The sequence below is a fragment of the Tachysurus vachellii genome, chromosome 26, assembly GCF_030014155.1.
Source record: "Tachysurus vachellii isolate PV-2020 chromosome 26, HZAU_Pvac_v1, whole genome shotgun sequence".
NCBI classification, from domain to species: Eukaryota; Metazoa; Chordata; class Actinopteri; order Siluriformes; family Bagridae; genus Tachysurus; species Tachysurus vachellii.
The window spans coordinates 13,121,126-13,146,612 of NC_083485.1; the positions used below are offsets into that span (position 1 = coordinate 13,121,126).

Below are 25,487 nucleotides of genomic sequence, written 5' to 3' on the forward strand. Positions count from 1 at the left end.
TTAAGATTATTTATTATTATTATTATTATTATTATTATTATTATTATTATTATTATTATTATTATTATTATTATTATTATTATATGTATCTCTTATTTAATTATTAGTAGTACTGTTTGCTTATTTATTTATTTATTTATTTGCTTAATATTTGCTTAATGTCTGACGTAATTATAAGTTTAATTAAAATATACATTCATTCATTCATTCATTCATCTTCTACCGCTTATCCGAACTACCTCGGGTCACGGGGAGCCTGTGCCTATCTCAGGCGTCATCGGGCATCAAGGCAGGATACACCCTGGATGGAGTGCCAACCCATCGCAGGGCACACACACACACACACTCTCATTCACTCACGCACTCACACACTAGGGACAATTTTCCAGAGATGCCAATCAACCTACTATGCATGTCTTTGGACCGGGGGAGGAAACCGGAGTACCCGGAGGAAACCCCCGAGGCACGGGGAGAACATGCAAACTCCACACATTAAAATATACATAAAAATAAAAATTATATTTTTACTTATATAATTTCAGATAGATATTTGTAGATAATACACAAGAGGTAGATGTGTCATTTTTCCTTTTTTCCCCCTTTAAATATCACAAGCAATGCAAACTCTAAATGAAAAGAAATTTTCAAAAATAAAATAAAACAAAGAAATATAACCAACAAAAAAAATAAACACTTCAGAATTAGATTAGAGGTAAATTTATTGATGTGCTCTGCATTATTTTACAAGGCCTCCGGGTCTATATATATATATATTAACTTTATTCCAAATGACCACATTTTTTCTATATTAACAGCTATGAGACATGCAGTGACATGCCTTCATCTGCACACACACACACACACACACACACACACACATACACACACACACCACAGAGATATGGATATTGTGCTTTGCAGCTGCACTGTCCTTTTGTCCGTCTATGAGGTCATTTCCTGTTTACAGCAACCTGAGAGACCTAACAGCACACAAACGCACAACCGAAACACAATCACACCTACAAACAACTCGCACACGTTCACGCTCACAGACAACAACTACGTGTTGGTACAGAATGTAGACACAGGAGCTACATGGAGAGACGCTTTAGGAATCTGTATCTGCATGCTGGGAGGATTTATTCAGTGTTGAATGTTTATACATATATATAGATATATATTTCTTATATCTAACACTGAATGAAAACACACACATACACTGAGGTCAGAACTCAGAACTCACTTTGAGCTGTTTTTTTTTTTAACACTACAGGCTAGAAGACCAGGTGAACAGATCAGTAACATGATACACAGATTTCATATCCAGATGAATCGTTTATCATCCGATGAGTAGTTTAACAACAGCAAATATTAAAACATTTCTTCTTGAATTTAGTCTTGATTTGTGTGTGTTTAAACACGATACGTTCTGAATATTTAACTAAAGCACAAGCTACTCGTTCTGAATCCTACCAAACATCAGCCTTCACAGAGTCCAATCTCTTCTAACCATTGGACAAATATTATTGCCTTGTCTGGGGTCTGATCTTTTATCTATCTAGCTGTCTGTATGTCTGTCTGTCTGTTTGTTTGTCTGTCTAGACCGGATAAAAGTCTGCTGTTGAGGCTTAACAAGTGCTGATGTATAACCTCATGTTATTCCTAGGGATCTTTTTTTTTTTTTTGCAGTTCATAACATCAAATTCTACAAAGAGGTAAAAGACTATTTAAGCGATTAAGCTAAAAAACATTTCCAACGTTCTGGATTCCCGAGCACAAACGTGCGTGTGAAGATACTCTGAGGTGTTAGGGTTAGGGTTCTTATTCTACTACATGATCATGTTGTGTATGTGTGTGTATGAGCATGAGGATGATGTTATGATAAAAAGGATATTATTGCTGCTCATGCATTCGGAAAAGAAAAGAAAAGAAAACGGAAGGCGTATCACGAGAAGACATTAAGACGTTACGTCTGAGAGATGATCGGATGATTCTGCGACTGGTCAGTGCTGGAAACCAGTTCATGAGATCAGCAGCACTTTCTGAGGATGTGTGTTAGGACAGTTGATATTGAAGGGGTAGAGTCCAGCTTTGAAATATTCACATTATCTCAATTATTATCACACACACACACGCACACACACACACACACACACACACACACACACACACACACACGCACACACACACAGGCCATGCATTCCTTCTTCATTGCGTCCTTAGATTAGGAGCTGCTTGCACTTTGTTGAGCTCTGAAAAAAAAGAAGTGGATTATAGTTAGAGACACATAAAAGTACAGAGTAAAAACAATAAAGCTCTCGAATAAAAGACTCACGTTGGCTGTGGCACATCAGGTCCCTGGAGGAAGCTGTTGATTCTAAAGAAGGAATTTTTAACAGGAGTTTCATTATGATTGAATTCTGTATGACGTTGAATACATCGATTACGATTAAATCCAGATCTAGATCTAGAGGAATTCATCCGAATAAGAGGTTTCAAACTAGAACGTACATTTCCTGAAGAAAATGTGAATGGTGCTTGCACGTGGTAAGTTCCCCTCATTGTGTTGAGTGTTTTGACATGTCTCATGTCCGTGTTGTGCAAATTTTTTTATTTTTTTTAATTTGTAATTTTTTTATCACATCACGTGATTTCACGTGACTTCATCAAATTACACGTGAGGAAGTTCCCCACATTGTTCTGAGTGTTTTGATGTCACATGTCCATGTTGTAAAAAGTTTTTTGATTTTGCATATTTTGGAGGGCGGGGATGCCGCACAACCAGAAGGCCAGTCGGTGTACCAATTTAAAAGTTTGTTCAGAGTCTCACCCTAAAGGAGTTGGCCGAGTTTGGTGTAGATCGTTCGAAAGCTTGCCGAGTTATAAACCTCCAAAGTTTATAATGGGAGTCTATAGGAAAAAAGGCAAGTTTGAGACCCGGTACCGGAAGTACCGGTACTCGGATCGCTTAGAAAAGTCATAGCACACCTCTGCTCAATGAGCCGGTCGATTTGACACATCATTCATGGGTCTAGGACAAAAGCTGCGGGACAAGTTACGTGCCGAAGTTTTGTCCAGAAGAGTATACAGGATAGTAAGAATGTTGCTTTGCAAGCACCATTAATGAGCGTTAAATCAAATGAAAATAAAAACCTAGCGATGTTGATACTCACTTCGAGTTCTCTCCTGCTTCCTGTAACTCCTCGTCGAGTCTGCGGTGGAGAAAAAAACAGAAAAGGAAAGAAATGGGTTGGAAAATCAGTGGAAAAAGATCTCAGGACTCACTTCAGGAGCTGCGTTTGTTTATCCTTCACATGAACCCAAAAGATAGAACATGAGACGCACAACAACAGCCCAGAAACCATTTGAGCATGTAAAAGGAAATCTTGAGCCACATGCACAATAATCATAAAGCATGAATATTAAATAACACACGTAAAATATAACACTGAGCTCGTTTATAACAGAATCTACTCACTTATGTTACTTCTAACTGGTTTGGCTCAGTCAGGCGTTTGTTTACAATCTTGCCACACAAAGTTTTAAATTAATACACTACTGTAAAATATCTATATATAATATATCCAAATATATAGCTTTGACTTTTTTGCCTTCTAAGAATTTTTTAATGAATGAATGAATGAATTTATTTATCTATTTTGGGGGGCACGGTGGCTTAGTGGTTAGCACGTTCGCCTCACACCTCCAGGGTTGGGGGTTCGATTCCCGCCTCCGCCTTGTGTGTGTGGAGTTTGCATGTTCTCCACCGTGCCTCGGGGGTTTCCTCCGGGTACTCCGGTTTCCTCCCCCGGTCCAAAGACATGCATGGTAGGTTGATTGGCATCTCTGGAAAATTGTCCATAGTGTGTGAGTGTGTGAGTGTGTGTGCACAGGCACAGGCTCCCCGTGACCCGAGGTAGTTCGGATAAGCGGTAGAAAATGAATGAATGAATGAATGAATGAATGAATGAATTTATCTATTTTTAATCACACTGTAAACACACTTTATAATCAATTAGTTGGAACGTTTTGTATAGACATGGAATGAAGTATATCTGATAAGTTCCAAAATTACAAGCCAAATAATTATATCAACAAAAAAAATCACATCTCAACAAATGTGGGCACAAATCAACAAAAAAAAACAAATGACGTAAGGTTCATAATTCTTAAAAACATACGTACAAATCTGAACCCTGCAAAAACATCTTGTGTTTGTTAGACGATGTCAGAGACAAAAAATATGAGTGAGATTTAAAAAAAAACAGCACTCGTTAACACTCATTTCAGCTCATTAGCACCTGCTACCATGGAAACCAGATTGTCAGGGCTCGTGGATAGTTCTCAGGAACACGCCGACACCTCAAGACGGCCTCCAAGACTTTACACTGTTTCTGTTTATGTAGATCATTCGCCACACAAAAAGAATTCACACCGAGTGCCATATTGTCGAGTGCAAAAGTTTGCACACCCTTAAGTCAAAAGGAAGTAGACAGAGACATAGATCACAGAGCTTACTTCATCGTCACGTGCAAGGACGCTGCAAATTTGTATCTTGAGATCATTCGTTTGCCCACCCTTCAACCTCCAACCTCTTTTTTTGTATCCTCTGTGCAGACTTTCGCTCCTCTTCCCCACAGCCCACCCTCCCATCTCGACATGTTCTGAAGACAAAGAAGGTGCAGATTAAACTTTAGAATTAAACCTTGATTTTACGTTAGGTTTTGGACTTTTAGATCTTATTGTAAGATAAAAGCACCACCACTTTACACCCACCACCAACTTGTCGATGTTTCCGTTCAAAAAACCATGACGGGGCGCAAACCATTGTACTCGACTGTATGTAAACAAGTGCAAAAGACAAAACGGTCTTAAAAAAAGGAACAGATAATAATTCATAATTCTTAAAATTGAACTGAACCAGCTTTTAGACCAGTTATACCACAGTGTGGATCACAACAGTGGTTCTGAGCCGCAACTTCTATAATAACGCGCTCGAGCTAATACATCAGCGTTTCTATAGTAACCGCTCTTGTACACAGGATCTTGTTCGGCACATGATTCATATAATCCAAGACAAAAATGAAAGATTTACAAATATGATCACTGATATAATGAAACGACAGACTCCGTAAGAGCTGTTTATAGGCAACATTTATGGAAGGAGTCTCTAGTGTCAGAGCTTTGTGTGTTTTCTAGCGCAAAGGAAATTCTGCTTTCTGGTTTCTTGGTAACACTTTAGACAAGTTACGTTCTTTATCTTATTAAATTTAAGAAAAAGAAATCTTCTGTATTCTTTATAGCCATTTTGGAGCGAATGTGTGAAGGCACATTAGCAGCAAATACAAAATCTGCTTGCTAATTTACAAAGCTAGTTTATAAAACATAAAATTGTAGTTAATTAAACAAATTTCTCTAGCTAGCTAATTGATATACATAATTTGCAGAAATTTAATCAGCTAGCTAATTCAAATTATTGCAATAAAGATTTCACATGAAATGCTAGTTAGCAAAAGCTGCTATATGTAATTAAGTGATTATAATGTTGGTCTGTTTGGTGAACGTTCTGTGACTTTATATGTAACTATAAAACCGTTTAAAAGTGTCACATGCCATTCAGGAATAAGTAAAAATTTAATGGTCTGAAAATCGCTGTGGTATAAGAGGAATAAAATACAGTAACAGTAATTCTGTTAGAGGAAAATAATCCACTATCACAGCACCCTGGTGTGGATTATTTTCCTATTACAGCATGGCCCGTCATGTGTTGTTTTTTTGCATTGAGTTTAATATAAATTCTGACTTACTTGATGATGCATTCAGGAATATGGACATATTCCATCGGGATGAGCTCTTCCAGCTCTGCTAAACTGTTCACATACTTAATCTTACTGCTGAACTTTGAACTGTAGGGAGTAAACAAAAATAAATGTAAAGCCCCAAGAAATAAATCCAAATTATTTTAGAAATATTATTCCTTAATCTCTGGTTCCTGTAAATGTTTTTTTTTACCTGATAAAGGGTCTGGTGATGGCCAGGATAGTCCTGATAAACCAGGAAGGATGAACAATAATAAAAGATTTTAGGTTCTTTCGAAGCCTGAAAAGCAGATTTCAGAGACAGATTTTAAAGATTTTTTTTGTTTAACCAAACATGTACGTATGATTCTGTGCTATAAATCGTCAGCTACCTCCTGTCGATCATCTGGTAGCACCTCTTCAGCCAACCGAGGCCAGGCGTCCTCCTGTGAGGCGTGGCCCCGTTCAGGTATACGATCATGTAGTCCTCCGCTACCATCAGCTCCAACGTGCTGATCACATACCTAGCATTAGAATATCATTAATAATACAGCTACAGAAAAACAATGAAAGTAAATGAATAGATTAATGATAGAACTCACAGAAAGAGGTTCTCCATTATTTCATGATAGTCCTCGCTATCGCTGTCCGGAAGGAAGCAAGCAGCAAATACAATGATGGCATTCGTGCCGTTTCCGTAGTAGCCTTTTAAAGAAGAGAAGCGCGAAGTTATAAAACATGCCATTCATACATAAGCAATAAACTGCATCTGCAGTCTCCAGCTGAAAGGTTCCTGCAAGGATGGAAAATGTAATGAAGTAAACGAATTTCAGAATCATACTCAGTTAAAACTAGGGATGAGAAGAAAGCAAAAAAGTTTCTAGAGCGACATGTAAATATACTCAATTATTTAAGAGTGAGAAGGTGTTTTAACTGATGAAAAGCTGACCACAGGTCTCACACATACAGTGGTCCTCAACCCTGAGTTGCTAGATTACAGAGCAATCAATCAGGAGAGAAATATTCTGCTAACTCAAACAAGTTAAAACTTGACAAAACTAGCTAGAAACAAAACAAAACTAGCTAGAAATGTTCAGATTAATCAATGTATCTAGCTGGCTAATTTAACAAACCAAGTTACAAAACCTAACTAAGCTTTTCACTAAACCAAACTCTTACTATAGAGCTAATTTACCAAGTTAGTTTACATAACTTCAAAAGCTAGCTAATTTATATAATAAACTAATTCACCTAATGTACTACTCAGCTAATTAAAGAGACTCACTTTCAAAACAACAAGCTAGCTATTTAAACATTTGTAAAATGTAATTAGCTTATTAGATTGAATGGACTTAAATACAAAACTTACTCAAAAATACATCAAATTTAAGGTAACTTATTTTTTATATTCTTATATTTAAAGTAACATCATCCGTTTTCATTTAATATTGAGTAAGGGAAAGAGACAAAAAGAAGAGAATTGATTGGTAATTGATATTACTTTCATTGTTAAAATGAAAATGTAATGAAAAAAGTGTTTTTTCTTGAGTCCTGATATTTCAGTAATAATTGAGTAAAGCAGAAATGAAAAAAAATAGTAATTAAGTACAGTTAATGTAGTAAACTTCTCAGTATCTCCCCGGGCTTTTACTTTTTACTTTTTACTTTTTACTCTCTCGTAGAACAGATTCACTTCCTTTATAAGCAAGGTTTCAGTCCAGAGCACTGGATACGATGATGACTATCTGAGGACTCTTCACTGGTTGCCTATTGATTACAGAATTCGTTTTAAAATACTTTTATTTGTTTTTAAGGCCCTGCATAATCAAGCTCCTATTTATCTATCTGAGTTATTACATCCGTACTCCCCTTCCAGAAGGCTAAGATCAGGCAACCAGAACCTCCTCTCTGTTCCCGTTTCTAGACTCAAGCGTAGAGGGGATCGAGCTTTCTCAGTAATTGGGCCACAGCTTTGGAATGATTTGCCAATAGAATTAAGATTAGCACCCTCTCTGTCCCTCTTTAAGTCCCTTTTAAAAACGTATCTCTTTTCCTCGGCATTTCTATAGTTTTCCTTTTCATTCTCTTCTTACTGTTTCTAATTGTTCTATTATTGCTTGTTTTAGTGCTTCAGTGTGTATTTTTGCATTGTTCAATTCTATTTCGCTTTTTATTATTTCTCCTGTCTTAATATCATTTTTTTTTTTTTTTTCCTATGTATTTTTTTTATTATTATTATTTATTAACACCTGTTATTGTACAGCACTTTGGTCAGTCCTGTGGCTGTTTTAAATGTGCTTTATAAATAAAGTGAACTGAACTGAACTGAACTGACTATCAAATTACGACCACATCCAGTTTTTCATAAGGTGACCTGTTTGGCTACAAAAGTGTGTTTGTGCTCTTAGACTGTATACCTCCATGGGAGATGACTTTTTGGTAGGGTTCAATACACTTCATGTTGATGCGGTGCTCCTGTTCCCCGATGATAACAGTCCTCCAAAGTTTGGAGTCCTGTCGATCCTCCTCTGAGGTGTAGGTAGGGATGGGTTCAGACTCTTCCCTCACTGGGGCTCTCTGGGATTCCTGAGGCTCTGAATAGAATATGTTCAGAAATTTAGTTCAGTGGATCGAGGGTCAAGACTGGATACCAAAAAGGATTAGTTGAGATCAAGTGAAGACTAAGGCATACTTAACAGGGTTAAGGTCAAGTCAAGATCGAGACAAATCATCAAAACATTTTCATCTTTTGTTCCTTGTACATATGTATAATTAGGCAATATTTTCTCAAAGGAACTGTTGATGGTTACCGTCAGTGTAGAATTATTTGCACTATTCATGTATTATACATACACTACATATTGTGTACAAACACACACACACACACACTGCTGCTTTGCAGAAACCTGTACAGCCTTCTTGCACCACTCCATTTTGGACCAATACAGAACATTTTATAGTTTATTTTTTAATGGGTTTTTCTTATGGTTTCTTTGGTTTTTCTTAATTTGCACTCAAGATTATAAATAGTGTCCAGATCCACAGACTGAGCTGGTATGTTTTTTCCTTTTGAGTCCATTTGTGTTGATTTGGATGGATGATCAATAGCTCTTAATCTTAAGCAGATGCAATGAGGTTTGGAGCTAAAAAATGATCCCACTGGTAGCAGAAGCTTAACAATAAGTTCCTGGACTATTAAATTTGAGCACATCCAAGTGTTGTTTTACTTTTAATCTCACCTTCCCAGTCCAACTCATGATCAGTGTAGTCCAGGATGTCAGCCTCGTCAGGTGTGTCCAAATCGTCCACGTTAATGTCCAAGTCATCAGGCGTGTCAAACAGGTCGTCTTCGCTTTGATCTAACGAGAGGCTGATCCGAGGGGCTGAGAGTTTTTTCCTCTGAGAACCGCCTTCATCGCCCTTCAGTGGCAGAGTAGTGGGAGGAGCTACAGTACAAGGTCAGCGGGGAATTTGACTGCATTAAATATCTCTATATATATAAATATATAATCGTGCTGATTTTAGTCCAGCTATAACATTAGAGTTCATGGAAATGAAAAAAATAAATAAATAAAAAACAATAGTAATTGTGGCTTGTTTGATTAGCAACAAAGAATAAAACAGTGGTATAAGACCTTGATGGAAGACTGACCTGGTCTGCCTTCTGTCCCATCAGAGCTCATCTTGTGTTCAGGAGGCTGCTCCATCCACTCATTACCGAGGGACAGAGAGGACGGGGATCTGCGGGATCACACACAAACACAGATGTATAGTTGAGTCTGTAACAGTGTAATGTTTTGTTGTGTATGTGTTCACTTTCAGAATCAGGGTTAGAAGAACCACATTATCATTCAATCAACTCAATTCTCAATTCTGTGTTATCGATTTTCCATAACAAGATGTATATTAATATTCTCCTTCTAAAATGTTATTCTTTGTATAGTAACAACTTACAACACAGAGTGGATGCTCCATATGGAAAGACTAATAAATGTGTAATCTTTGATATAATAAAGACTTTTGTATGTGGACAAGCTGTGTTTTGAACTATTTTCTTCTAAATGTAGGGAAAAAGAAAATTCATTGTGACTATAAGATAAGTGATCATTTGGATTTGATTCAGCCGTAATAATAATAAGGAGTGGGTCATGTCCTAAGTGTGAGCATGATATTACTTTTATACAACACTTTATAAAACCAGAAATTAGTTCTGTTTTTTTTTTAAGGATATTTATTTATTTGTTTGTTTGTTTGTTTGTTTGTTTGTTTGTTTGTTTCTGAGAAGGTAATCCTGATATGTCAGGTATAATATGATCAAATATTTTTGTTTATCTTTTACCACCATTAAAAAAAGTAGTTCCCAAAGAACCCAAACAGCATTATAAATCATTATGTGTTGCCATAGTAACAGTAAACCAAATGACATTTGACGTGTAGTTATAACAAACTATTGCAGTGAAATGTACCAGGATTATTATATTAAATGGAAGCAGTCTAACCACATCACCACATGTTTAATCAAAATAATAATAATTTTATATCAGTATAACGGCTGTGTAACAGGCGTCTGTAACTAACTGGTTTTGCAGACGTTCAACAAACGTGAACATAACTATAAACAGATAAGAATTTTTTGTGTATTGTGTCATTCTTTCAGTGTTCATTATAAGAGGAATAATTTTATGATTGTATGTTGTTTACGATTTGATCTTTTAATTGTTTATTTTGTCTGTTTAGGATTTGACTGTTAATTGTTTATTTTGTCTGTTTATTTGATTTTTTAATTGTTTATTTTGTCTGTTTATTTGATCTTTTAATTGTTTATTTTGTCTGTTTTGATTTGTCTGTTAATTGTTTATTTTGTCTGTTTTTGATTTGTTTGTTAATTTTTTATTTTGTCTGTTTATGATTTGTCTGTTATTTTTTATTTTGTCTGTTTATGATTTGACTGTTAATTGTTTATTTTGTCTGTTTATTTGATATTTTAATTGTTTATTTTGTCTGTTTATGATTTGTCTGTTAATTGTTTATTTTGCCTGTTTATGATTTGTCTGTTAATTGTTTATTTTGCCTGTTTATGATTTGTCTGTTAATTGTTTATTTTGCCTGTTTATTTTATTTTGTCTGTTCCTTGTGATTTTATCGGGTCTGTTTAATGTTTGTTTTATCAAGTTACATAAAAATTAACATTTTCAGACCTGCATGTATAACAGTCCAATAGACCTGTATATTAAATCATTTGTATAAACAGCACTAATGTAAGATGACTTTGAAACTTGTAAGTATGTGAATATTTGGCAGCACAACACATTTTTTATTCAGTTCATAATGTTCAGATGTAATGGCAAAAGGATTGGATCTGTCTCTGTTTGCTTTTTTATCTAGAAATGTTTAAAAAGTCACCACACACAAAATGGCAGGTTGTTTTGAGACTCTAACATTCCAAATTTTGTTGACTTTTGAATTCGATGGGCTGAGTTCATTTGTTGTGCTAAAGCTTGACTATGACCAGGCTCTTAAATCAAATCTCCACTTCCTGTATATAGGTCATTGACTGTGTTACTGCAAGTATATAAATATCCACAATATAACCGGAACACAGCAGAACCGGTTCTCCTGAAAACCAGTGACTCCACAGATCACGTCACACTCTACAGACTGAAATGTGGTTATGAAGTTTATGATGTGAGACGTACATCTGATAACAGAAGGCTTTCAGACAGCACCAAAAATAGATCAATTACAATCCAGAAACAGAAATTTTAGATCACCTAAAGGATTTCATTCATGATTTCAGAATTCATCATTCCGTATGAATAAAAATAAAGACCCAAGAATAACAAAAGAGAAGTTACGTCAGCAGCTCATTTTCATCCCTCGCTCCCCTCCTCCCTCTCTAGGATTTTCGTTTCTCTTCCAACTCAGCTTATACATGTACACACACACCGACACACAGTGCACGCAGACTCACACACAGTCAGAGGCAAATGCTTTAGCCGGATGCAAAATGCTTTAAATTTACATAACCAGATGATGGAAACCTGGTGATTCAGTAGTTCAACCAAAAAAAATCTAATTATTAAACTCACACATGCACAGGTACAGAAATAATATTACATACACTCTACATGATGCTGACACTAAACCAACCTACACCACACACACACACACACACACACACACACACACACACACACACAGAACCGGTTCTCTGTAAACAGCTGCCCCTCCCATGTCTCTGGTTTCTCTTTCAGCTCTTTCTCTTTCAGAAAGACGTAAACACGACCCGTCTCTCTTTCTCACACTATCTCTGTCTATTTCTATCTATCTCTTCATTCACTGCATCCACACACCAGTCACTCACCACTGCTGATACACACTTCTCCTTTGCGTTCAATCTTTCAATTCCAAACTGCTGCTCCAGGTTTCAGAGATCATCTGGATATGTGTGTGTGAGAGCGAGAGAGAGAGACAGAGAGAGAGAGAGAGAGAGAGAGAGAGAGAGAGAGAGAGAGAAAGGTTTCTGTGTTTCTCTTCGTTCCTCTGCGCAGCTACAGAGATGCTCAGCTCACCCACTGACAGCCTCCACCATTTTGTAGTCATGTGACCACTCCAGCACTAAATAAGATCCTGAGGCTGCTCTCTGAGGCTGACACAGAAGAATGAGTGCAGCTCCAATAGCACTGAGCTTCAGCGTACAGAGAAAAGAGGACAGGAGGAAGGGACACAAAGTGATTTGTGTAAATAAGGGAGGAGCAATGAGTCTGACTGCACAGGTGAAAAGAGATAAAAGCCTGTATAAGGAAGAAAGGGGTTGAGGTCTGAGTGTGATCACACGGCTGATCCCAAGAATAAAGAGCTCACACTTTATGAAAATCTTACCTTTTATTTTCATTTTATTTGTTCATTTCAGTGAAAAAATTTGTTGTATTTTAACTCTTTAGCTCCTTTTTTTTTGCTGTTTTGAAATTATTTTTTAAATTGTATTGACAATTTAAATGTTTAGCTTAAGATAAAATAAAATAAAATGACCTTTAGTGCCTTTAAAATGACCTTTAGTTTATTTTTGCTCATTAATATATTCATTCATTCATTCATCTTCTACCGCTTATCCGAACTACCTCGGGTCACGGGGAGCCTGTGCCTATCTCAGGCGTCATCGGGCATCAAGGCAGGATACACCATGGACGGAGTGCCAACCCATCGCAGGGCACACACACACACTCTCATTCACTTACGCACACACTAGGGACAATTTTCCAGAGATGCCAATCAATCTACCATGCATGTCTTTGGACCGGGGGAGGAAACCCGAGTACCCGGAGGAAACCCCCAAGGCACGGGGAGAACATGCAAACTCCACACACACAAGGCGGAGGTGGGAATCGAAACCCCCAACCCTGGAGGTGTGAGGTGAACGTGCTAACCACTAAGCCACCGTGCCCCCCTATCCTGAATAATTAATTAATTAATTAAATCTAGAAGCCTCTGTGGCTTATCTGAGGAAAGCATTGTGTTTAAAATGGTTATTTGTTCTTGATCACTCCGAGTACAACTTCTTTAAAAAAATAGATTACTATCCAAAGAACTCTTAAGAAATGATTTTTCTACAATATTAAAAAAAAGAGTTGAATATGCTTAATGGGTTATTTGGTTCTCCATTTAGTGGAACCTTTAGCAGTTGTATATAGAACCATAAAACAGACCGGATTCTCCATGGAACTGTTTTGCAAAGCTTTAAAGCCTTAATTATTCAAAGAACACTTGATTAACTCTTAACACATTCGCTTCTACAAGTGTAACACAAATATTATACCATAGAACACCATTTTTCTTGGTTTATAAGTTTAATATAATGCATTAATTTGTAAAACAGCTTCAAAAATCAACAAATCACACACTGTATCCACTCAGGAGACAACAGAGTAGCACCTGAAATCAAGCCCATCACACTCCATGTGTTCTGTTATCATTCGTCATTCCCACAGAGTCTCACACTAACTGTAAGATGATATCCTGACCAAACAATAAGTCAGAACGTACACATGAATGTGAAAGAAAGCTTTTAAAGTTCGGAGCGCTCTGTCATTGTTTAGTTCTCACCTTTTAAAATTCAGAAACTTGTTGAACAATCAGGAATAAAATGTTCCTGGCTGACCTCTCCCTTAAAGTCCAAAGGTCATCACTGTGACAACTAGTTATGTTTAAAAAAAAACAGAAAGACAATAAACAGACAGTAACACTGCGTGCAAATCTGCTAGTGAGACCAAACATCAAAATAGGACCACAAAGCTGAAAGAATAATAAATAAAATAAAGAGTTTTTTTTCTCTTGTCAAGGTGAAAATTAAACAGAAAACCGTGATGTTTGTCTGTTCCTTACATATTAAAACTGCAACACAAACAAACAGGAACACAACAATGTACAGTGTAAATGTCACAATTAATCATATCTGTACAACAGCAATATTAATAAATATATGTGATATGTTGGGGGGGGGGGGCGGCACGGTGGCTTAGTGGTTAGTACGTTCGCCTCACACCTCCAGGGTTGGGGGTTCGATTCCCACCTCCACCTTGTGTGTGTGGAGTTTGCATGTTCTCCCCGTGCCTCGGGGGTTTCCTCCGGGTACTCCGGTTTCCTCCCCCGGTCCAAAGACATGCATGGTAGGTTGATTGGCATCTCTGGAAAATTGTCCCTAGTGTGTGATTGCGTGAGTGAATGAGAGTGTGTGTGTGTGCCCTGTGATGGGTTGGCACTCTGTCCAGGGTGTATCCTGCCTTGATGCCCGATGACGCCTGAGATAGGCACAGGCTCCCCGTGACCCGAGGTAGTTCGGATAAGCGGTAGAAAATGAATGAATGAATGAATGAATGATATGTTGGTTTTTAATCCTTCTCACATTCTTCCTGTAAAATACAGATGAAATTACAGATGAATACAGATGAACTTGAATTCTAACCCTGACTGGATCCTTGCATGAAAACATCGACCATGAGTTCTGATCATGACATAAGAAAAAATTCAACAGTTTTATAAAGTTTATTGTGCACAGATTAATCACGCTACTGTCAGGAAAAAGGATGTGGATTGTTGCATTTAAACTTTATTCAGCAACAAATACTTAAACATAAGATACTATTTCTTTGTTCACTGATTCAGTCTGCTAATATTTCTGGAAGTAAGCTTTAGATCACCATGCTAATCTTAAATGTTCCTGTAAAATGCCTTGATACCTTTGATAACTTTAAACATATTCTTTCCTCAAAAAAATGTAAAAATGTAAGTTGTTTATAACGTAGCCACAAAATACATTTGCTGTGTTTATCTTAGCACACCTTCGAGTCCCAGGTACTCCTGACGATCAGGTGGCACTTAATCTCTCCCGCTGCAGCTTTCTGGTCCGAAGGTCATCACTATGGCAGGGTGGTAAAAATGACTGAACACAGGACCAGAAGCAGAGCTTAGAAATGAAACAATAAAGGCGATAGTGTAAAGTACAATTTTAAAGATGTTGCTGGTTGTTTTAAACCGTGCAAATGAGATATACGTAGACAAAAAAAAACTATTAAAACTCAACAATTTTATCCTTTCTAAATATAAAACACAAGAGAGATATCAGAAATATTTGATATATTTTGTTTAAGTTCATTTAATCACAGCACAATATTTTAAACTGTATGGAAAGGAGACAACACATTCATTAGCAGCACCAACAGCGCTACAGTAAACATGGTATTAACTCTATACATTTCAATCTCTCAACCTCTGCCATTTCCTCAATGAATTACTTACTAAATAGTTTAAGTATACAACAAAATGTTTCTTACTTTAAGACATTTTTTCACCGTAACTTTAATTATGTGATTTAAAGCATTGAGTCATAAAGTTTTGACTCTTAAAAGCAAACCAGCTGCAAACCACGATGCACCCACCAGCATGCTTCACAGAATTTTTTTTTTCTTCTGTCTTTTTTCTTCTATCGTTCCATACATCTACAAATGTTCCATACACGAACATCATACATAAAGCATTGTCATCTCTAGAGCAGGGAAGATACAACTTTTCTGTTCTGTATTTTTTTTTAACTCTTTTGGAACAATTTTTAAATAATTTTAAATCATTTATAAAATAAATAAATAACAATTAATACCCTTATAATACCAAGGGGTATATATACAGACATATTCATATTTGAAGCACTTACTAGTTTGTAATACATTTTAAAATGTGCAGCATTTACAATTTAATAAGACAGAGTTGGTTTAAAACAGCAGCTTTCCTTCTTCTATAGAATAAGAAATAACCAAAAAAAAGACCAATATTTATACCTGTGTCTCTAAAAATATGTGTTTAATATTAATATTATGATGTGTTAGATGGTGGGTTGGAATTTATTTATTCAGTTGTAAAATACATGGCATTATCAGTTGTCTAAATTATAGCTAACTATTACTAGTAAACAAGCACAAGGTAGTTAAGCTGAAATTCTGCTCATGCAAAAAGAAAAACCTTTTAAATAGTGAACAAATACATTTTCTAAATCAATTTAGTGGTCTGGTGCCATTGATGGTGTAAATGAGTCGGCTCTTTGATTGAAAAGAAAGAAAGATACGGCTTCAGTGGATATAAAATGCACATACCCCTGAAAAAAATGCACAAACAAATCCAGAGAGTCCAGTAAGAGAACATAGTTAGCATCGATGAACATGAAATTTCAGTTTCTTGGTGTTAGTCTGATCATTTAGCTAAGTCGCCTTTTAAGAGTCGACTCTTTCGGCTTCAAAACGGCTTATTTCCAAGTCTGCGATATTTACGATTGGTGATTCTGTGCCAACCTAGATCTGAAATTATTTAACTTTACGTTTTCCTTGTAATTAACCCTAAGTATATTGCTTTACAATGAATTCTATCAAATATATCTAATAATGTTTGAATCAGCACTAAACATTCATCTAAAAGAATCGACTCAAATAACCGAGACGGTTATTTTGACAATTACTCTTGTTTATATATTTAATGAAAACATGCTTCAGAAACATTAAGGCATGTCTTGTTTCTAAATGAAAGATTTTATAAAATGTGAGTCGCTTGTTAACTGGAACAGTCGAGTTGCTGATTTGAATCAAATGATCTGACTCATTGAATCGAGCCAGGGTACAGTCCTGCCACCTAGTGGATATATTCTGAACTATGTTCACTCACTCTCTCACTCATTTTCTACCGCTTATCCGAACTACCTCGGGTCACGGGGAGCCTGTGCCTATATCAGGCGTCATTGGGCATCAAGGCAGGATACACCCTGGACGGAGTGCCAACCCATCACAGGGCACGCACACACACACTCTCATTCACTCACGCAATCACACACTACGGACAATTTTCCAGAGATGCCAATCAACCTACCATGCATGTCTTTGGACCAGGGGAGGAAACCGGAGTACCCGGAGGAAACCCCCGAGGCACGGGGAGAACATGCAAACACCACCCACACAAGGCGGAGGCGGGAATCGAACCCCCAACCCTGGAGGTGTGAGGCGAACGTGCTAACCACTAAGCCACCGTGCCCCCCTGAACTATGTTCATTAACTGCTAAGTCACAACTAATATGGCATTTGATTTAAATGTGTTTTAAGAATTGGTAGATTTAAATGTGCCTCATTTGTAAACATCAAGAAAATAAAAACAGCTCCTGAATGTTGAAAGGTTTCAGCTTCGAGATGGGACAGTGAGTTTTTGTATTGGCAGAAACATTCAAAATACATAAAACTAAGCATATTTGTCATCTAAACAAAGATTCGCAACCCTTAAAGTAATTTCATGTCCACGTCATTTGTGATCATATGTTGATGTAAAGATGCTTTCACGGTCACCATGTTGTTGTACTTTGTAACTGCTAATGTGAATGCAAGTAGACATCATAAAAAATAACATGATCACATATGAAAAACTGTCAATAAAAAGATTAAAGCAATTCTGTAAGGGAATGAGACATCTAAAACAACAGTAGTAAATAAATTAATTCTAATATCAAAATAAAAGTCATAGCTTCAGCTGCTCTAAACCAGGATGAAGTCCTCAAAGTTGATCCTCATGATGGTGTCTTTCACAGCTGAGAAAATTAATCGGATATTTTCTGTGTCTGTGGCACAAGTGAAATGTGTGTATAGGCGCCTGCATGCGTCTGAGTTCTGAGCTTCGTACATTTGGAGAATGAACTTCTTCGCTGTTTCTGCATTATTCTTGGGACCTGGAGGAGGGAAAAAAGGATTACACTGTGTTGTGTGTAGTGTTGCTTACGAAAAAGAAAGAAAGAAAGAAAGAAAGAAAGAAAGAAAGAAAGAAAGAAAGAAAGAAAGAAAGAAAATAGTACTAGCCAAGGCAATAATCAGGGATATGGCCATTTTAAGGACTGTTAAAGATCCTATAATGCACTGCAAACACCAGGGAGCATCGTGTTCCTTTACTGGACTCTCTGGATTTACTTGTACATTTTCTCTGGGGTGTGTACATTTTCTATCCACTGAAGCTGTTTCTTTTACCACAGGCTTCAGTCCAGATGTTATAAGACTTGCCCACTACTGTATTCATAACCATTTGTTGCCTTTTTGTACCTCAAACCACTCTCCAGCCATATAAACAGCCCTTAGCCACTGAAGTTACAGGAGTAACACTAATCCCCACCACTAACAACCTTCCTGATTTATCCTTGTTACTGAATAACTCAGAACCGAGCACTGCTGCTTTCTCAGCCGTTTTACTAAATACGGTTACACCCTTCAGTGAGGAAAATGATTTGAGAAAAAAAAGCTCAGACCATGACCACAATAACCACGGCCACACCCTTAAAAACACTCGAGCTGGAAAATAAAGTGCTGATGTTGTAGATGATAGAAATCAAAATCTGGTGGAATTCTAATTTGCATAGAAGGATAAAAGAGATGATAAATTAGAAATGTGTTTCATTAGCTTGAAACTGCGAAACATGGTTAAAACCATGGCTACACCGACTTATTTCCCATTGGAGTTTCTTGCTACCGTTGCTAATTATTTAACTAGTTGCTACACTGCTCATCTCCATTAGCTGCCAAGAGGGTTAAACTATCAGCTTAACTATAATACTTAACAAAAACTAATCTAACTGATTAGCCATCTAGAACTAACTAGCTAGCTAGCTAGGTGGGGCACGGTGGCTGAGTGGTTAGCACATTTGCCTCACACCTCCAGCGTTGGGGGTTCGATTCCCGCCTCCGCCTTGTGTGTGTGGAGTTTGCGGAGCTTATCCGAACTACCTCAGGTCACGGGGAGCCTGTGCCTATCTCAGGCGTCATTGGGCATCAAGGCAGGATACACCCTGGACGGAGTGCCAACCCATCGCAGGACACACACACACACACACACACACACTCATTCACTCACGCAATCACTCACGCAATCACACACTACGGACAATTTTCCAGAGATGCCAATCAACCTACCATGCATGTCTTTGGACCGGTGGAGGAAACCGGAGTACCCGGAGGAAACCCGGGAGAACATGCAAACTCCACACACACAAGGTGGAGGTGGGAATCGAACCCCCAACCCTGGAGGTGTGAGGCGAACGTGCTAACCACTAAGCCACCGTGCCCCCCCCATCTACAACCTTCTCTGAGTAATCTTCTGACGATCCAGTGCTAACGTGTTCATTTTTTGTAACCTGTTTGTTTTTCTGTTCACATTTAGAAGAATTTTAAGATTACTGCTTTGTTAATTGTTAATTGCTTTGTTTTTATTTATTTATTTATTTTTTAATGAATAAAAATGACTGACAGGGGGCACGGTGGCTTAGTGGTTAGTACGTTCGCCTCGCACCTCCAGGGTTGGGGGTTCGATTCCCGCCTCCGCCTTGTGTGTGTGGAGTTTGCATGTTCTCCCCGTGCCTCGGGGGTTTCCTCCGGGTACTCCGGTTTCCTCCCCCAGTCCAAAGACATGCATGGTAGATTGATTGGCATCTCTGGAAAAATTGTCCCTAGTGTGTGATTGTGTGAGTGAATGAGAGTGTGTGTGTGCCCTGTGATGGGTTGGCACTCCGTCCAGGGTGTATCCTGCCTTGATGCCCAATGACGCCTGAGATAGGCACAGGCTCCCGTGACCCGAGGTAGTTCGGATAAGCGGTAGAAGATGAATGAATGAAAAATGACTGACAAAGCCAATTTTCTGCTCCTTGCTTACAAATCGTTTCAAGACTCATACAAAAGTGTGGTTTTTTTTTTATTTCTTATTGGCACTAATCTTATGAAAAATAACAAAAAGTATGATATTTTTAATTATGTAACGTAAATACAGTGTGTAAAGCAGTAATTATGTTATTTCCCCAGACAAATACAACGTACTGCTATAGACAACTTACAGCAGTTAATCCTTCAGTGGCTGGGTTGGTTCCCTGACTGGGAATCGAACCCGGGCCAAAGCTATGAGAGCATGTGATACCTCCTGCTGTACCACCGGGGGTTAATGTACTGCTGTAGATAATACTGTAAACCTGATGGCTACGGTATTTGTTAGTTCCAGCATTATACTGTACATTTACAACAAAAGGTTTCACATTGCACTGGAGAATGTGTAACCCTCTCACCTTTGTATTCAGGATAGTAGTCTTCAAGATGGGACTTGGAGATTTTTTCTTGAAGGAGATCTGTCTTGTTGAAAAAAATGATCATGGAGGTCCTCTGGAAGAACGGGTAGCTGATGATGGTCTTAAAGAGTGCTTTACTCTCTTCCATACGATTCTATGATTAGACCAAGTGCATAGTTTCAGACGCTTGTCTCAGTTTATATGTCAATGTGAGGAAGCATTTGAGTCAGCCTGGAAGAGCATCTTACCTCGTTCGAGCTCTCGTACAGGACCTGGTCATACTCGTTCAGTGCCACCAGGAAGATGATAGAAGTCACGTTTTCAAAACATTGGATCCATTTCTTCCTCTCTGAGCGCTGACCCCCTACATCAACCATCCTGTTATAACATCACAGGTGTTTAGATACGTATCATAAACCTCAACATGTTAAAACTAGTTTTCTTCAACATCTCACCTCTCACCTGAATACAACAGAGCTGAGGTTAAAGAAGTACTCGATGATTCCAGTAGTGCGAACTCGGACCCGGAGAATATCCTGCTCAGAAGGCACGTAAAGAGGAGCTGATATTCGCTCGATATCATCCAGGTAACTGCAAATAATTACAACCACAGGTCCAAATGTACAAGGAATTTATTTGAGAAATTAGTGGATTATAGTAATGTATACAAACAGCCAACTCACTATTTGGTCGAATCAGAGAGCTGGTACTCTCTCCTGCGGTCGTAGCACTGCTGCATCCCAGGATCTTGCCACATGCTGCTTATAGCCTCAGCATAGCTCTTATCCATAGAGCTCATATCATATGATTTCACCTGAAGCAGCATTGCAGCATAATTCTGAAACACACAAACAGCCTAAAAATCCATCCCTCGTTTACTGTTTAGCTAACATCTTTCTTTCAGTTTGGCCTTTTGGCTTGAAATTACTTACACTAAAGAACTGAAAATAGACCTAATTATAAATAAATTATCTAGCTAATTTAAGCTAACAGTTACAAAATCATGTTTTCGTCTCTTTTCCTTTACAAGTAGATCTGCTGTAAAGTAGCACATGCATTATTTACATGGTTTACCATGATTTGTTTTTGCAGAGCCCTTTGTGTTATGTGATAAAGTGATATGTGAAGATATGGAGTATCTTATTGACAGAGTGGTTGTGTGTGTACATGCTCTAACCCTCAGGTCGAGTGCTTACTGTATTTTTATCATTTGTGAACGGGATCTGCAACATCTTCATGGCCTTGATCATGGCGTCCACTGCAGTAAATATATTCTCAAAGATGGACTTGGTAAAGGTCCTCCTGTCATCCTCTGAGTAGCCTTTTCCATGGATGATCCTCATCTGCTTGATGAAGGTGCTTTTTCCACTCTCGCCTGTACCTATAGACATTAGCTGGTTATTATTTAGATACTTAGCTTTATGACTTCTAGACATCTGACTGTGACACTGTAATAGAGACAGATTTGTGGTAATATCTATCTATCTATCTATCTATCTATCTATCTATCTATCTATCTATCTATTATTCTATTTGCTCCAATGATAGAGAGATTAACCTATAGTGAGGTAGGACATTACACAATCAATAAATCTACTTTGGTTACTCAGGCTGAACTTAGATCTCTCACATATTTGAAACCAAATGACACCAAATTATCCACTTCATATTAAACTACATTAAAAAAATTACAATAAAATAAGGGTGCTAATAATTATGAAACTGAGTGTATAGCTGTTTAATAACAGTGTATAGCTGTCTAATTGATTTGATGTTCTTATCTTGCACCATGTTTTTGGTTCAATTATGACCTACTTTATAACTTTATTAATAAACTGTGTACAGTGACAAAAATATTTTTCCAGCAGGTATATTTAAAAAAAAAAAGAAAAGTAGATAAAATCCATTTAGAGTGAATTAGGCGTGAGGTCTAGGCTTGGTTTAATGCTGAAACTAGTCAAGTTGTAGTATTGACTAGTAAGTTTTTACTTGCGTGGGAAAAACTAAAGCTAATGCTAATTAAAAACAGATTTATTCATCAGCTAGCATGATGTTGATGCTGCTACGTGCTAATTTAATGCTAATAGTTATCTGTTGCAATACATCAGCTTTAATCCTAATCTTTTCAAACAGCTAGCATGATTCTACTGGCCATACAAGCTAGCTGAATGCTAATAGCTAGCTGTCACATGACAAAATGCCTTAGTAAATACACAGTATACACAAGAGCAAACTGACTGCAGGAATAGCTATAAGATTAAATGTTAGCAATTTCAATCAACACCATAAAGCAGCCTGGTGCTAAAATGTCCAATTATGCTTTTATAAATATATGATTATATGAGCAGATCGTTCTTTTGAAATTTAGTGAGTAAAAAGTGAAAAACTCATGTAAATTACTTGTAAATGCTGTTTTTCCGTATGTAAACATTACTTCAGCTAACATTTTCACAAGTTCCTTAGGATGATTATAATAAAAATGTCTCAAAACACAAACTATCAAAGTGCTAATATGTACCTGTCATGCTAACTATACTAACCTTACAGCTATACTTAGCTTTAACTAATAACTAAGCTTTATTCCTTACCCATATAATGACATCTAGCTTGAAAGTAACCGATGGAAGCTAACTGAAGGCTAAAAGCTAACACAAACTGCTTTGATAAATACAAATACAAAGTGAACGTAGTAAGATAAGGATTACAGCCCGGGTTCATCAGGGTGGTCTGAGAAATTCTTAAGTTTGTTTGTTTTATTCGTTTATTTAACACATACTTATTATTATTAATATTATTAACAGTATCGCTCAGAACTAGTGTCCCCATATATTGACGTAACAGCATCTGATTGGCTAATACAGAACTTATTATGCATGTATGTTAAAATGTACCTCATCAACTGATATCTAATTAACTAACACTATAACAATATGCTCTTGCATCTACTTCTGATATGCAAATTAGCGTTGTTTCTCAAATCGCAAAACTACGATTGATTCTAGACCTTTGTTGTGTACGAGCACGAACGGGTTTTCCTATTAAAGTGTTTGACTCTCGTACAGTCCTGATTTATAAATCTGAAATTGAAAGTATGTAATGTGTTCATTGTGTTGTTTAATGGGGTTGTTCACATGTACTCCTGGTTTGACTAATGGATATATCAATCTCACTGTCACATCTTTTTGTCGCTATCAGATTGTTTTGCTGTTGTTTTTTTTTTTTTTTTAAGAATTTCAATTAGCTTGAAGCTATCTGTCTTTTACTTTCTAAAAAGTCCTAACATTGAACAGATACAAATAGAATATATATAACTAGGAGGTGCACTATTCCTTTAGTTTTAGAATCTAAGTGTGCATCAGACTTTCATAGGATTCCATGAAATCCAGGAAAAAGAGTCACATGAGCAGGTTTTTTCTTTCAATCGAGCAAACGGCCACACACGAAGATCCTGGGACAATGAAAGTGTGCATCGAGCAGCCTGAACTTGAGTCAACAATTGTGGACAATCATTTTACAAGGTTCATTCTTTCATTCTTACAAACTACCTGGTGATGGTGCAGTTGTTTAAATTGCTAGAAATTTGTTGATATGAATTAGACTCGGGGGGCACGGTGGCTTAGTGGTTAGCACGTTCGCCTCACACCTCCAGGGTTGGGGGTTCGATTCCCGCCTCCGCCTTGTGTGTGTGGAGTTTGCATGTTCTCCCCGTGCCTCAGGGGTTTCCTCCGGGTACTCCGGTTTCCTCCCCTGGTCCAAAGACATGCATGGTAGGTTGATTGGCATCTCTGGAAAATTGTCTGTAGTGTGTGAGTGAATGAGAGTGTGTGTGTGTGCCCTGTGATGGGTTGGTACTCCATCCAGGGTGTATCCTGCCTTGATGCCCGATGACGCCTGAGATAGGCACAGGCTCCCCGTGACCCGAGGTAGTTCGGGTAAGCGGTAGAAAATGAGTGAGTGAGATTGAATGAATTAGACTCAAATAATTAGAATGATTCAGACAGGTATAATCAGCAGCAGTAAAGACCTGGAGTGACGAGGAGCTGTCACTTTTCAGTCAGTGTGTGCTAAGGCTTATATTAAATAAATTTTATAAATGTGAAACCTCTGGGTCAGGCCCCGCCCACTTTAGGTTTAAATCCAAATGCAGATACAGATACAGGCGAATTAGGTTCATAGAAAATATAAGTAAAAAAACAGACCTAAATACACTGAGAAAATGTTTCTTTTTTTCTTTTTTTTACTTCTCAGCTCTGCAATAATGTTATCAAGCTGAACATCAAACATGCGTTTATCTCTGCTATCACCCACCTGAGCATTTTTTGTCATCTAGCAAATTCCTTTACAAATATATAAAATTACAAATATATTAAATATTAATTCTGACATTGAGCTGTTTGATATGATAAATTTGTAACGAACAACTTAAGTTAATAATGCATAATTTATTGATTTAAAGATGCAAATATAACAAACGCAGTAAGTTTTCAGGGCCACAGGCAGAAGATGAGTGTGGATTTGCATCTGTATGGACGAGAACACTGATCAAACCGTAGCATTAAAACACGTAAAGATGTCAACGTACCTAAAAGCAACAGCTTCACCTCTTTCTCCACTTCATTTTTGGACTTGCTAATCTGTCTCTCAATCTCTTGGTGGATTCTATGAGCTTCTCGTTCTTCTCGCGACATACAACAGCAATCCATCACGACTTCCAGAAGTAGTTCAGGCGTTAAAGTTGTTAAGTCAACTTTTCCGAGCTTTCTAAAACGAACGAAACCCGATTACGAAGGATGTATCTGTCACACAGGTTATACCACAGACTGCCTATAAAAACCAAATACGTCCCACCTCACTGTGTGAACGAGGCGTGTTAGAAGACAACACCTACTTGACATGAATGAATGTAATTCTTCCTCATTCCTTTCTCATGCCTCTGTTTTCTATCCCTAACCAAATCAGTTAAGGAAAAATAGCAGAAAGAATTTTAGGCATCAGGTGTTTTACAGAACATAAGACATAATATAAGTTATAATTCCGAAACAGCGCTTTGAAACTTGGGTTACTGTTTGAAT

The 25,487-nt window shown here is 37.5% G+C and overlaps 2 protein-coding genes across 4 annotated transcripts; both read right to left on the reverse strand.

The window, feature by feature from the left end:
* Positions 1–701: 701 nt before the first annotated feature.
* prune2 (prune homolog 2 with BCH domain) lies at positions 702–13,984 on the reverse strand. Of its 3 annotated transcripts, XR_009647855.1 has the most exons (12): positions 12,163–12,488; positions 9,451–9,539; positions 9,038–9,244; positions 8,216–8,392; positions 6,401–6,503; positions 6,191–6,322; positions 6,013–6,099; positions 5,808–5,906; positions 4,519–4,664; positions 3,174–3,212; positions 2,336–2,377; positions 702–2,252 (listed from the first exon to the last, which is right to left on the reverse strand). XR_009647855.1 is itself a non-coding variant. In XM_060863217.1 (11 exons), the coding sequence occupies exons 2-11, from the start codon at positions 9,503–9,505 to the stop codon at positions 2,225–2,227; spliced, it is 969 nt and encodes a 322-aa protein (XP_060719200.1). In that variant the 5' UTR covers positions 9,506–9,539; positions 13,902–13,984; the 3' UTR covers positions 702–2,224. The 3 variants fall into 3 exon arrangements, 2 of the variants coding, with proteins under 2 accessions (XP_060719200.1, XP_060719199.1); XM_060863217.1 differs by lacking the exons at positions 4,519–4,664; positions 12,163–12,488 and adding an exon at positions 13,902–13,984; XM_060863216.1 differs by lacking the exon at positions 4,519–4,664.
* A 2,194-nt stretch (positions 13,985–16,178) lies between these two features.
* LOC132841410 (guanine nucleotide-binding protein G(q) subunit alpha-like) lies at positions 16,179–25,405 on the reverse strand. Its single transcript, XM_060863769.1, has 7 exons — positions 24,998–25,405; positions 21,612–21,796; positions 21,099–21,253; positions 20,878–21,006; positions 20,664–20,793; positions 20,416–20,569; positions 16,179–18,048 (listed from the first exon to the last, which is right to left on the reverse strand). Exons 1-7 carry the CDS (start codon positions 25,116–25,118, stop codon positions 17,858–17,860), a joined length of 1,065 nt encoding a protein of 354 aa, XP_060719752.1. The 5' UTR covers positions 25,119–25,405; the 3' UTR covers positions 16,179–17,857.
* Positions 25,406–25,487: the final 82 nt, after the last annotated feature.

Excerpts from the sequence above, each read along its gene's own strand:
- LOC132841410 (XM_060863769.1), bottom strand. The coding sequence starts at position 25,118 with ATGGATTGCTGTTGTATGTCGCGAGAAGAACGAGAAGCTCATAGAATC. Across the intron at positions 21,007-21,098 it reads CTCTCTGATTCGACCAAATA|TTACCTGGATGATATCGAGC; the intron begins GTGAGTTGGCTG and ends AATTATTTGCAG. Across the intron at positions 18,049-20,415 it reads CTACTATCCTGAATACAAAG|GTCCCAAGAATAATGCAGAA; the intron begins GTGAGAGGGTTA and ends TCCCTCCTCCAG.
- prune2 (XM_060863217.1), bottom strand. The coding sequence starts at position 9,505 with ATGGAGCAGCCTCCTGAACACAAGATGAGCTCTGATGGGACAGAAGGC. Across the intron at positions 6,504-8,215 it reads AAAAGTCATCTCCCATGGAG|GCTACTACGGAAACGGCACG; the intron begins GTATACAGTCTA and ends CTTCTTTAAAAG. Across the intron at positions 6,323-6,400 it reads ATAATGGAGAACCTCTTTCT|GTATGTGATCAGCACGTTGG; the intron begins GTGAGTTCTATC and ends TTCTAATGCTAG.